This window comes from Vombatus ursinus, unplaced genomic scaffold (genome assembly GCF_900497805.2).
Source record: "Vombatus ursinus unplaced genomic scaffold, bare-nosed wombat genome assembly UNPS02014768.1, whole genome shotgun sequence".
In the NCBI taxonomy this organism is placed as follows: Eukaryota; Metazoa; Chordata; class Mammalia; order Diprotodontia; family Vombatidae; genus Vombatus; species Vombatus ursinus.
Genome location: NW_020954546.1, coordinates 19,910,173 through 19,923,977, shown reverse-complemented (window position 1 = coordinate 19,923,977; position 13,805 = coordinate 19,910,173). Strand labels below are relative to the sequence as shown.

Genomic DNA, 13,805 nt, shown 5'->3' with positions numbered 1-13,805 from the left:
TTTCTTTTCTTTTCTTTTCTTTTCTTTTCTTTTCTTTTCTTTTCTTTCTCTTTCTCTTTCCTTCCTTTCTATTTATCTATTTATTTATCTATTCATTCATTTATATTTCTTTATTTTCAAGCCCTTCATTCACAAAGGAGGGCACAGGTCCAGAGAGAGGAAGTCGTGTCCAAATTTATAGGACCAAAGACTTAGAGCTGAAAAAGGCCTCAGAAGCCATCTGCCCCAACCCCCTCATTTTACTGAGGAAGAAACTGAGACCCAGAGAGGTTAAGTCATTGCTCAAGGTCAAAGGGGCTTCTTTCTGAGGCTGTGGGCAATTTCCTTCTGGAAGGGAAGGGGAAAGCAGAGAAGGGGCTGGGAAGACCTAAGTAGTGAGATCCTGAGGCCTGGGCCCAGCAGGCGCCCTCCACCCCCACCCCACCAGGGCAGCATCTCCCCAGAGCTGGAGAAACAAAGCCCGCTTTATCAGGGCAGCTGCAGTTACCATGGCTTCCTCCGTCCTCCCCAGGAGCCAGCATGCTGGGAGGACTCCCCGCCGGTGACTGTCACAGCTCCAGGGCTGGAAGGGCCCTCATGTGCCGTCTAGTCTCCAGCAGCCAGAAGGGAAAAGGGCAGATGTTTTTGTCTGGCTCTTTTTTTTCACACCCTCCAACCTTCAGAACCTCACAGGAGTCAGAGGCTGTTTCCAGAAGCTGGTAAATGCTTTGGGATTTAGCTTCCAACCTAAGCTATAAGGGCTTCCATCCATGTCACCACACCCACAACCCACCACAAACCTCGTCCGCTCTCTTCCCTAGGTGTTAAGCCTTAGGACATCTGGAATGGGTCATATTTCCTGGCTCGGCCTCTCTGTGTCAATGTACCCCACTTCCTTGGCTCCCAGGGTGAGGAGGGAGAAGAAAGGCTGGCTTAGACCTAAAAGAGCTGGGTTCAAATTCAACTACTGATGCTTACTACCTGTGTGACCTTGAGCCAGTCACTTTTACTGCTCCAAGCCTCAATTTCCTCATCTGTAAAATGAAGGAGTCAGCATATAAGGGCCCTTTCAGCTCGGAAGCTATGATCCTACGTGTCACTTAACTCTCTGGGATTCAGTTAATTCATCTGTAAAAGGAGAAGGAGGTTGGTCAAGATGACCTCCAAGGGCCCTTTCAGCTCTGGAGCTATGATCCTATCATTTTCCTTGGGTGCACTGGATGGGTTCTGTCTGCCATCACCGAACACCTTAATAAAAAGAAGAGCCCAACCCGCCCCAATCCCCCCCAGCAATTTTGCCAGCATAAGAGGCAACGTAACCTACTGGCTTGGGGCAATGCACGTATCGGGCCAAACTGATGATGAGGTCGTGCGTGATGGGGTCCACCAGGTTCCGAAAGCTGGCATAGCGGTAGAGGACGTCATCCAGTGATGTAGACTCCATTCCCAAGTCCTGTGGGAGCAAAGGGATGAACCAAGGTGAGGGGCAGCAGCCTTCACATGGGGTCTCCTTCTGAACCGGCTGGTGCCTGGTCCATGCAGGCAGGGAGAAGCACAGGCATTCCCAGGGCGTGCCCAGCCTGGACTACAGTAGGGCTTCAGCAGGCAGTCCAGGACTAAGAGAGGGGGTACGAGGGGCTCCCTGCAGGATGGCTCCTTTGGAGCCAGTGGAAGAGAGGAAAAGTACCTGCAACAACACAAGAATGGTTTGGGCTTCCTTACGTACAGCACCCAGCTCTGCCTGAAGGTTAAGCAGAATAAGCACTGAATTTGGAGTCAGAGGACCTGGGTTTAATCCCAGCTCAGTCAGATACAACATGTGTAACCTTGGGCAAGTCACTTCCCCTGAGCCTCAACTTTCACCTCTGTGAAATAGGAAGGTGAACTTGAGGCCTTCTCTGGTCCCCTCCAGCCCTATGAAGAGAACAAGCCCAGCTTTGATACTGGAAACTGGCCAACCATGTCATTTCTCTCAGGTCTCCCCAGTTTTACTGTCTCAAAGCCTATGTTCCTGGTTCCCGGGGAGAGGTCCCCGGCAGAATTCCACTGATACTCAGCCCCCTCACTTTGCCACCATTGCCCCAGAGAAGCCTGGCTGTAGGTTTGGCTGGAATACACAAGGGTTAGTGGGTTTGTGGCAGGCATGAGGTCTCTGATGCCCGTTGCTGGTGTCGACACTGATTACCACACTCGGTGGAGGGACAGGATGTTTGCTAAGATCCCTTTCCCCTGAAACAAGGGCTCTTCACCTTTTGGGAGTCATGCCCCACCTTGGGTAGTCCAGTCAAACCTCAGGACCTCTTCTCAGAATGATGATTTTAAATAATTGAAAGAAATGCTAAATTTCAGTGAGACTTAGTAAAAACAAAGATGTAATATTCCCCCCATCCAAGTTCCTCAACTGCTTGAAATCTATATGTGACCCCAGGGGTCATTGGACCTCTAGCTAAGAATCTCTGCTCTAAGGCAAAGATGGGGAGAGGGCAAATGTCTCTCCTCCACCTCCAGGCCCTTCACTGCATATCTGCTCACGACCTACCCCACCCACCAGGACTGTAAGCCATGGGCCCTTGTTCCCAGGAGAGACCTCAAACCTCCATCCACCCCACCCCCTCAGGCAGTGTCTCCTCTGAGCCCTTGTCCCCCCGAGATGATAAATCTGCTGCTTGGATTTATAGCAACCAAAGGAACAAGTGGAAAAAAATTCAGCAGCTGGTCTCACCCTGGAGGGGAAAGAGAAGAAGAGGGAGGGAGGAGGAGAGAGCAAAGCCACCCACACACCTTCTCCCAAGGATGCTCAGGGAATGAACAAGTAGAAGAGCAGGGTGAGATCAGAGCTTTCTGCGGCGGGCTCCCCCTAGCTCCCCGCCAACACCAGCTGAAGCCCTGGAGAGGGCGGGAAGCTTCTCAGGGGGAGCGAGATGGTGTGAACTGGCAGCGTGCCCAGGATGCCCACTCCACGCCTGGACATCGGAATGACAGCCCCCCCTTCCTCCCACTGCCCTGGGGAGGGGGCCTGGGAAGAAGGGAATCTCCATCTGCTGAATCATGCGTTCTGACTCTAGCTCATTCTCTTGGACCCTAACTAGCTAGGTTCATCTGTAAAATGGGATGATAACAACATCTATGTCACAGTGTTCATAGGATCATTAGATCTGCAGATGAAATCAGGGGCTTCAGAGACCATCGGGTCCGAACTCCTCTATTATATTTACTAGTGAGAAAACTGAAACCCGGGTTGCTAAGTGATTTACCCAAGGTCTCACAGGTATGAAGTGTCAGAGGAAAGATTTGAACCCATGACCTCTCACTCTAGACCCAATGCTCTTTCCACTTTCAAGGATCAACTGAGACGATGGATGTAAAGGACTTTGTAAACCTTAAAGCATTATCAAAATGTGAATTGTTATTTCTACTATCATCATCATCATCATCATCATTTTTTTATTACTATTATTATTATTATTATTATTATTGTTATCCCAGCCCCCAGAAGGGTAGGTTTAGTCCTCCCTATGTGACTCTACTTGACCAGGGAGGACCAATGTCAGGTGATGTCTATTCTCTTCCATCCCTGCCACAGCTGGCTGTGTGAGGGGGTCAAGCCCCTCCCCCTCTCCTCTCAAAGGAAGGATGGGGGAAGCCCCACCCCAGCTCTCCCGAATCCTAGGCATCCGTGATTCTAACTCCTTCAGCCTGGGTTAGAGACTCCCCAGAGGAGGGCTGGAAGTTAAGCATATTTCCAAGTCTCTTGTCTTTTTCTTTTTTCTTTATGCTAGGCAAGCGGTTAAGTGATTTGCCCAGGGTCGCACAGCTAGTAAGTGTTAATGTGTCCGAGATCAGGATTTGAACTCAGGTCCACCTGAATCTAGGGCCGATGCTCTATCCACTGCGCCACCTAGCTGCCCCTTCCAAGTTTCTTTGACCTTGAAGTTGTTTGTCCATCATTAGACAAAGTCCTTACTAAGGACAATGATTTCTTTCTTTGAGGCAATTGGGGTTAAGTGACTTGCCCAGGGTCACACAGCTATAAGTGTCTGAGGCTGGATTTAACCTCAAGTCCTCCTGACTCCAGGACTCTAACCACTGCACCACCTAGCTGCCTCCCTTTTGGGATTTTCAATATGGCTTCTCATCCCATGGCCTCAGTTAAGTCTCCCAACGCTCTTGGGGGTATGACAGGCATTCTCATTTTCATTTTACAGATAAGGAAACTGAGGCCTGAAGGAAAAAGCAAATTTGGGGGAGAGGGGAGGCCAGAGCTCTGGCCCTCCCTTCTCTCCCTCTCTGGGCTCTTTCTGCTAGAGCGCCCTTGTGTCTTGCACAATCACAATGTGATGGCGACATGGAGGAGGTGGCAGACTGAGGGGACCTCATCCCCGGGTCGAAGCGCTGATTTTGTCAGCTACTTTTCCGGAGTCTCTGTTTGCAATCGAGAAGCCAAGAAATTGCCCCAGGAAAAGAAGAGCCTATGTTCCATACTAGGTCTGTGATGGCCAGCATGGCCTCCCTTGCCCCTGTGCCTCGGGGTAACCCTGGGTCTCTCCCCTAAAACAGAAGCGCTGTGAAATGGCATATGGTGTATGAGGGGTCAACAGTCTGTCAATCAACAGACATTTATTAAGTAACTACTGCACGCCAAGCTCTGCTTGGCGGGACTGAGCTAGATAACCTCAGGTCCCATTTGGATCTAAATCTGTGACTGTGGGATTGTGGGGGGAAGCGGCTGTGCCCCCATCCTGTCCCTAGGCCAAGGAGCCTCGATTCCAGCCTGGTGTGCATCCCAGCTGGGAGGGCAGGGTTCAAGGCTGACGCTGCTGTCTTCTCCCCCCTCCCCCATCCACCTCACACCCTCCTCCTCCCCCCATCACTCCCTGCAACATCTCCTGCCAGCTCTGGTTCAGTCTAATTCATATGTAAGATGATAACTCCCATGCCCGGCCCTGCCCAGCCCCCTTCCTCCACCCCTTCACTGGGGCACAGCGCCTGCCTCAGACCAGCCAGGCTCCCCCAGGACCCACCTCCTCACTTCCCCCGCTCTCCCAGGGCAGCAGACAAGCAGCCTCTTGGTGGCCCTGAGAGCCTGAGCCTATCCCCCATCAGGAAGCAGAGATCATTCACTCTGGTTCTTGGCCCTGAGGTGGGGCCACATTTGGAAAGAAAGAATAATGGATTGGGTTTTTTCAATTTTCCTATCTATGAAGCATGAGCTGGCTACAGATTATTTATTTCTAGTCTATCCAATTTCCATTAAAACCATCACTCCGAACAATGTCCCTGCCCACGTTTAAATCTGGCCTCAGGAACTTACTGGCCTTATGTCCCTGAACAAATCACTGAACCTCAGTCTGTCTCAGTCTCCTCAGCTGTAAAATGGGGATATTAATAACACCTACTTTCTAGGGTTGTCATGAGGTTAAATGAGACATTATTTGTAAAGTGCTTTATAAACCTTAGAGAATGATATAAATGCAAACTATTATTATTACTCATTTGATCAGCAATCATTCTTGGTAAGCAGATACTTTGAACAAAATAATTTTTCCTTGGCTACACCCAACCTTTGTCCCAGTCTCCCCACAGGCCCTGCCCCATGCTTTTTCCCAGAGGTGTTTAGGTGTGGATAGAGCAGCAAATCTTTGGGGTATCAAAGGGGAGACCACAGTGGAGCTGGTCAGTATGGGAATGGCTGAACAGGTCATGGCGTGTGAAAGGAATGGGATGCTACTGGGTCCTTAAGAAATGAGGAAAGGGAAGGTTTTAGGGAGACCTGGGAAGGCATGAGGGAGATGATGCTGAGTGACATGAGAAAAGCCAGAGAACAATTTATACAATGACGACCACACCGACGCTGAAAGACGGGGATAAATGCTCAGCCATGATGTCAGAAGACTCCGTTTCTGGGCACGGTCAGTGAGGGAATTTGTTTCACTTGACTGTGCGTATCTGTGATATGGGTTTTGTTTTTCTTTTTCCTTTTTTTATTTTTCAGTAGGAGGAGGGGAAGACAGGAAGAAGAAAAAAAATGAATGCTTATGAATTTTTAAAAATTAAAAAAACTTCTTAAAGAAAAGATTAGCAGAGCACCAGATGCAGTGAGAAGGTTGGAGTCCAGAAGAGCTGAGTTCAAATCCTGCCTCCGATGCTTACTGTGTGAGGTTGGATTGGACTTGGAATCCTGACTCAGTGCTTACTAGCTGTGTGACTCTGGACAAGTCACTTAACTCTTGCTTGCTTCAGGTTCCTCATCTGCAAAATGAGCATCATAACAGCCCCTGCCTCCCAGGGTTGTTGTGAAAATCACCTGAGCTAGCAAACGTAAAGTGCTTCGTAAATACCGGTTATTGTTATTATCTGATGTTTGTGGGTTAGGGTCCTGTTACTTCATCCATAAAATTAAAGAAGCTTTCAGGTCCCTTTCAGCTCTGGGCCCTGGGATCCCTGGTGACTTCACCCCTCCTATCTCCCCAGCCCCAGAGGACTCAGTAAACCATGGGCCAGAAGAGGGTGCGGAGCTGACCCAGGAAACTTTGGAGAGGCTTTGGGGGTAAGGCAGAAAGTGGCCTCAGCCGGAGGGAGGCCCAGGAGGCTTCTCTCAGATCTCCCTCACTCAGGATCCTCTCCTATGCCTGGACTGGCTTCCAACCTCTCCTGCAGGCAGGGGGATGGACAAGATGACCCAGAGAAGAGGGCCTCCAGGAGCCCCAGGGGGACATGACTCTAGGGTGCTGCTTGTTGGTGTGGCCTGCCAACCTGACTGGCAGCCAGTCCTTGCTTTGCTCAGCTCAGGCAGATGGCACCCTCCCCAACAAGTATCTCTGTGTTTGTTTGTTTTTTAATTTTATTTTTCTCCAGTGCGTTCCTGACTGTAGAAGGGAGGGGGAGAGAGAAGAAGGGAGAGGAAGAAGGAGAGTGGGAAGGAGAAGGAGGGAGGAGACAGGAGGGAGAGAAAGAAGGAAAGGACAGAGAAGCAAGGGAGGGGGAAAGAAAAGACAGGAAGTGATAGAAAGCGGGGAGGCTGTCCTCCTAGACCAGACACACGGCCATGTTAGCTAATGGCTCCTGGGGCCCGTGACTCACAATCCTCCAAGTTTCAGTTAGGGTGTGGGGAACCAAAGGTCTCAGCCATAGGAGCCATCGGGGGTGGGGGAGAGATGGTGGGAAGGGCCGTTGGGCAGAGGCCTATTCTCATCCCTTAATGATTTCAGGCCACTCCCATGCTCCATGGGAAGGAAAGGAGGGAGAAAGGAAGGGAGGGAGGGAGGGAGAAAGAAATGGGGGAAAGGACGTGGAAAAGGAGGAAAGAAGAGAATAAGGGGAGGAGAGGGAGGGAAGATGGTGTATGGTGACATGAAAAGAGGGATGTGAAATTGAAGGATCTTGGGGTTTACATCTGGGTTCTGCTGCTTCTTACCTGCATGACCCTGGGCAAGTCATTTGCCTTTTCTGTGACTCAGTTTCCCCTCCATAAAAGGCACTAGTTTGTTGGACTAGATAAGCTCTCAAGCCCCCCCACCCCACCCTAGCTCTCTGATCCTGAAGTCTCAGCTGGAGGAGCTGAAATCCACCCCTCCTGAATTCTGAATCAGCAGCTTCTGGCACATTCCTTTTGGTGGCCAAACCACCAAATGCCTTCCTGCTTCAAGGGTGGGATCCAGGGGGCCCAGAGAGGCTAAGGAACCCTTCTCAGGGTCACACAGCTAGCTAGTCCCCCAAGAGAGTCAAATTAAATAGCAGGTTTCCCAATTTCTGGGACCTTGGACTATATTAAGCATTTGAATATATTTGCTCCTCTATGACACGCTGTCATCCTCCCCTCCATACCCTAATAGAAAATGTGTGTATGTGTGAGTGTGTGAGTGTGTGTGTACAGACATAAATCCATGCTTAGGGTGTCCCAAAAGTCTTAGTGTAGTATAGCTTTAAACTGCATCAAGACTTTTGGGACACCCTGTGTTTGTGCCTGATGTCTTCCCTGACAGAATGACTGTAAGCTCCTTGAGGGCAGGGGCTATTTCATGTTTTGCCTTTGTATCCCTTGTACCTGGCACACAGGATGGGGCTTAATAACACACCTGTTAATTGACATGAACCCTTCCCCCCCTTTTTTTTTAGTGAGGTAGTTGGGGTTAAGTGACTTGCCCAGAGTCACATACCTAGGAAGTATTATGTGTCTGAGGCAGGATTTGAATTCAGGTCCTCCTGACTTCAGGGCTGGTGCTCTAACCACTGTGCCACCTAGCTGCCCCCATGAACCCCCTTTTCTTTTTCTCCGGTATGTCATCTGGCTGTCCTCTGCATTTCTGCATCGCACAGTGGGCTTGCAAATCTTACTTCCCCCTCCAACTTTCCGAGAGAGGAAAAAGGTGGTCCCAGGCTTGAGAAAAAGTAAAGCAGATAAACTCAAGAAGGCACCTCCCCTCCCCCACTCCACCACCCCTAAGCAACACACTGCCATGGACAATGGTGGCAGGGGAGCCCCGCAAGAAGCCCCAAGTAGAGTTCTCCATGCAAGGATGTGGCCCTTGGGGGACTTGAGCTCCCCCTGAGGGATCCCTAGGGTAGAAAGCCCACAGGGCAGCTGCCTTGCTTGGAACTGTCCAGATGTTGCAACTATCCAGATGTTGGGCCAAGCAATGGAGGCAGCAGCACTGGGAGCTCTGCCACCCCCCTCATCCCCCACCCCCACCTCAACAGGCTCGAGTGGGCCCCTTGCCTGAGTCAGCTGGGCTGACATCCTCTCTGGGGAGGTTTCCCTGTCTTTCACACGGCCATGCAGAGGGAACAGGAGAACAGGCAACCACTAATAGAGGAGATAAATAGGGGAGCTCCATTCTTGGGGACTGATCAGGGTAGTGACTGCGTGGGATTTCTTTACTGAGTGCTGGAGGCCGGAAAGCCTGGGATGGGGGATGGGGAGAGGGAGGGAGGAGAGGGAAGAGAAAAGAGCCTGGGGAGGATGAGAGGTGGGAGCCTCACTGCGGCTGGGGGAGATATTTGGAGGTTTGGGATAAAATGATCTTGTGAGCAGAATATTTTTGGGACTGCTCACACAATGAGTACCCTGCATACTAAAAAGGAAAGGAGGAGGGGAAGAGGATTCTTCTCTCCCCTTCCCTCTTCCTCTTCTTCCTCCTCTTCTTCTTCCACTCCCTTTCTCTTTCTCTCTTCATCTCCCTCCCCTTCTATCCTTCCTTCTCTCATTCTTTCTCCTCCCTCTAGCCGTTTCTTTTTCCCTCTCTTCCCTTCTCTCTCTCTCTCTCTGTCTCTTCTTCCCTCCTCCTTCTCTTCCTTTCCCATTCTCTGTCTCTCTCTGTCCCTCCTCTTTCCTCATCTTTCTCTCTCTCTCTCTCTCTCCCTCCCTCCTTCCCTCTCTCCCGCCTTTCCTCCTCCTCCTCCTCTCCTTCTTCTTCTCTGCCAGCACTCTAAATAGTTTTTCAATTTGGCTGCAACAAGTCAGCTTGGCTACAGGATTCACACTGGCTCTGCCTGCATTTCCTCATATACCCTGGAGTCTTCCCCACCAGCCACAGCTTGAGGGTGGGGTAGGGGAATGGGGAGGGGGAAGCCTGCACCCCATCTCATCAGCGCAGACATTGGTCTTTGCCACTAGCCAAAATGCCCCTCCTCCACCGAGGCCAGGGAAAGAAAATGAGGAGGGGAGAGGACATTCTGCACTTTTCTTTGGCCCTCTGCCCAAGGTCTCTGGTGCCTGCCCCCCTCGATTTCTCTCCAGCCTTGAACTATCCAGGGATAGCATGTGCCTTAGAAAGGTAAGCTGGCAGCTCTATTGTGGCTCTGGGACCCCAGGAAGTCACTTCCTCTGTCTGGGACTCAGTTTCCTCCTCTGTAAAAATGAGGACCTCTCCAGAAGGCCCTCCCAGTGCTGACAGCCGCTGATACGAAGATGCTACGTGGGCTGATGCTGCTTCTCACTGCTCTCCTACAATGTGTTTGCTTTTTTCCTCTCCTTTCCCTCTGTCCCTTCCCAGACAGCCTGCTGACTTCTTCTCCATAATTGAATCTCCCAAAGCCTTGATTTCTAGCTGCTCCTCGGCAAATAATAGGTTTTTCTTCCTACCCTCACTTTAATCTTTACCCTGAAGAGATTTAAACTACCTTCTCCCTGCAATGCCCCAAATGGAAGAGATGGGAAATTAGCTTGTGGGTCTGTCTCTCTCCTCTCCCTTCCAGACACGACTGCCTGCTTTCACAGACAGTTGGGAGGAGAGGGAGGAAACACGGCATGAATATTTACCAGCAAAGGTGGCCAGTCAATACTGAAGCCACCACAGAGCCTGGGTGGACACCAAGGGTCCCTTAATGAGGCTGTCATCCAACCAGAATAAAATTAACCAGAGGGCTCAGAAGGATGAGCAGAAGTGGGGGAGGATGTTGTCCCCTACTGAACCCAGGGAAGGATGGCTTAGGAGAGTCAGAGAGCCTGGGGACAGCCCCAGGGGACATGCCAAAGGTGGGACATTTCACAAGCCTGAAGAAAGGGTGGGTTCACAGTCTGCCTTTGTTACTGTGTGACCAGAGTCTGTCAACAAGCATTTATTAAGCACTTACTGTATGTCAATCACTGTGCTAAGTGGAGGGGATACACAAAGAAAGGCAGAATCAATCGCTGCCCTCAGGACTGGTGGCGGGAAACACAAACCTTCAGGAATATGGCAGGCAGTCTATGCAATTTTCAGTCTTCTCAGCTTGGCTTGAATTCTAATCAGGGAGGCAAGAAGGAACTAGATAGTGAGAAGATATCTACAGAAGAGAGAACAGCTCATCTCGGAGGGGAAGGCACTTCTAGGGCTCAGGGTGGGCCAGATGGCCTTCGAGGCCCCTCCCAGCTGTAGACCTATGATCCTATGACTGATCACCTCCCAGGCCCCTTCTAGCCCTGCCTGAAAGCTATGATTCTAGAAGTATCATTAGCCCCACTTTACACATGAGGAAACTGAGGTCAAAGGAAGTTAAGTGACTTGCCTGTGGTCACGTCACCTGTAGCATCTAGTATTTTTTTCTTTTTTCTTCTTCTTTGTAGCATCTAGTATTAACAGAACCTAGCCTAGCATTCAAGATATGATTAAAAAACACATTCTGAAATAAATCTATTTGCATATCATAGAAAACAATTTAAGTCCCAAGAGATGGAAGAGTGGCAGGCATAAGACACAGCAGGGCAATGGCCCCAGTGGGCATGCCAGAGGTGGGCATTTCACACGCCCTCAGAGGAAGGCATCAGAAACAAAGAGGTGACATTTTCTCCAGAATACACACTGAGCCAAGGAGAGCTCAGGGCCCAGAGACAGCAGCCAGAGACACAGCTGGGCGTGTGGCACTGCCAACAGCCAGGATAACAGCTGTCCGCAACCCAGGAACACTGTGCTAGGAGTTGATTTGTCATGTCTCTCCCCTGGCTGGGTCTTCGGGAAGGGAGTGGGTATGTGGGGGGGTGTTAGTGTGTGTTCATCCAAAGTCACTCTCCCCTGCAGTTTGCTCTCTGAAAGGTCATTCTAGAGGGCAAGGGCTAGGCTGGGCTGCCAAGCTCAGTGGAGGGCCAAATGAGATGAGAACGTGAAGGGCAGATTGGGACTGAGTTGAAGGAGGAAGAGGTTGAGCAGTGAGGCTTTGAAAGACTGTGGATTCTGAGCTGGAAGGGACACACCTGCTCAGTTCTCCGAGGAGGAAACTGAGGCCCAAGGAGGCAAAGGGACTTTTTTTCCCCCACACCTGGAATTCTCTTCCACCTCACCCTCACCTCTTAGAATCCTCTGCCCTTCAAAGCTTAGCTCTATTGACACCTCCAGCAGGATGACTTCCCTGATGCCCTCATCTGCTTATGCCTTCCCCTCTGTAGATGTCTTCTCCCTCCCTAGTTCCTTCCTGTGTTCATGATTAGAATTTGAATCAAACTGTGGAGACTGAAAATTGTGAAGACCGCCATCTTGGTGAAGGCTTGTGTTACTGCCATCTTGGTGAAGGCTTGTGTTACTGCCAGATTGGTGAAGATTTGTGTTACTGCCAGATTGGTGAAGATTTGTGTTTTCTCCCTCAAGTCTTGAGGGCAGGGGTTGCTTTTGCCTTTCTTTGTATCCCCAACACTTAGCACAGTGACTGGCACACCGTAAGCACTTAATAAATGCTTGTTGACTGACTCTAAGGTTAACTTGCATCTACAATGGGTCCTGTATGGACATATTGCCTCCCCCATTAGAATATATGCCCCTTGAGGGCAGGGACTGTATTTGCCTCTTCTTTGGTTTCCCAATATCTAGAACAGAGTTAATACTTAATAATTTATTTTGTTAATAATTCAGCACTGAATAAATAAAGTGCTCAATAAATTTCTGTTGATTGATTGTCAGCCTGGGTTCACACAGGAAGCTAGCAGCAAACTTGGAATTCAAATCCAGACCCACAGACTACACACCCAAGGTACTTCTCTCTCTCTCTCTCTCTCTCTCTCTCTCTCTCTCTCTCTCTCTCTTTTTCTGCACAACACCCTGCTAGGTGGCCCCACTGAAGTGACAGAGGTCTTGCCACGTTGTGGGTGCTCAGAAAATAGCAACTGAACCAGTCCAACAGCATCTGTTACAAAAATTACATGCAGGTGAGCCTCACGCGTGGCTCGGCATACACGAGTAATGTTAAAAGTACATGTTGCACACTGTAGGTGCTTAGTAAGTATTTGTTGCATAGATGAACCCATACCTATCCTTAAAATACCTGAGCTCATCCTTCAAAGCCCAGAAAGTCTTCACTTCCTCATGACAGCTATGCCTCATAGTGAGCTCTTTCCCTTCTCCAGACTTTTAGGGCGCTTAGTGTCTGTTTTCCTTTTCAGGTATTACTTATCCAATACTCCTTTGTATTACTTGCTACTTTTCCATTTGAATGGAAATGACTGGACCTTTATATCTCCTTTTTGTTGGTTGATGGATTGGGGTGGGGAGGCCCAAAATAGGCCTCTCACAGAGGCTTCACTCTCAGTGCTGGAAGGAACACTGGAGATCCCCTAGCCCAACCAGAAACACAAATCAATAAACATTTAATACCTACAATGCACAAGGTATTATGGATATGAAAACAAAACCGAAAGCCAGTCCTGGCTCCAAGGCACTTACATTCCACTTGGGAGGGGGAGGGGGGGATAACATGTCTGCAAATCAGTAAATAGAAGGTAATGTATTTAAGGAGAAAGCACTAACAACTTGGGAACAAGAGAGAAAGTTTCCCATAGAAGGCGAGATTTGAGTTGGGCTTTGAAGGAAGCCAAGGATTCTAAGAGGTATAGTGAGGAGGGAGGGCACACCAGGCATGAGGCACAGCCTGTACAAAGGCACTGAGAATGTTCAGGAAACAGCCAGCTAGCACACAAAAGATAAGGGTGGCCCAGACTGGCAAGCCAAGGAGTTTGCAAAATGTTTATTCCAGAGGCAAACGGAAGCAGTGAAGATTTCTGAGCAGAGCGGCAATATGGCCAGACCTCCTACTCAAGGCAGTAAGCCCCATGGAAGTATATTTGACAGGTGGTTAGAAGCCTCTGCTTGAATCCTCCCTGGCAGACACAAGGAATTTACCGCTTCACACCGTGGCCAGTTTTGGCGGTGGGTAACTCTACTTGTTCAAAAGTTCTTGGCCATTGGAGCCATTGCTGGGAGCATGACCACAGCGTCTTTCATGGGGAGAAGCAGGGAACAGGCACTGGATCCCAGTACCCAGAGATACAGTACCCAGAGACACAATATCCAGAGACACAATATCCAGAGACATCACCCAGAGACACAATATCCAGAGACATTATCCAGAGACATCACCCAGGG

The 13,805-nt window shown here is 49.8% G+C and overlaps 1 protein-coding gene across 1 annotated transcript in view; it reads right to left on the bottom strand.

The window, feature by feature from the left end:
• Nucleotides 1–13,805, bottom strand: part of LRRC75A (leucine rich repeat containing 75A) — a 118,280-nt gene that overhangs the window by 59,049 nt on the left and 45,426 nt on the right. The window contains exon 2 of the mRNA XM_027861454.1: nucleotides 1,304–1,432. Coding sequence (XP_027717255.1) covers nucleotides 1,304–1,432 — 129 coding nt within the window. The remainder of the gene's footprint in view (nucleotides 1–1,303; nucleotides 1,433–13,805) is intronic.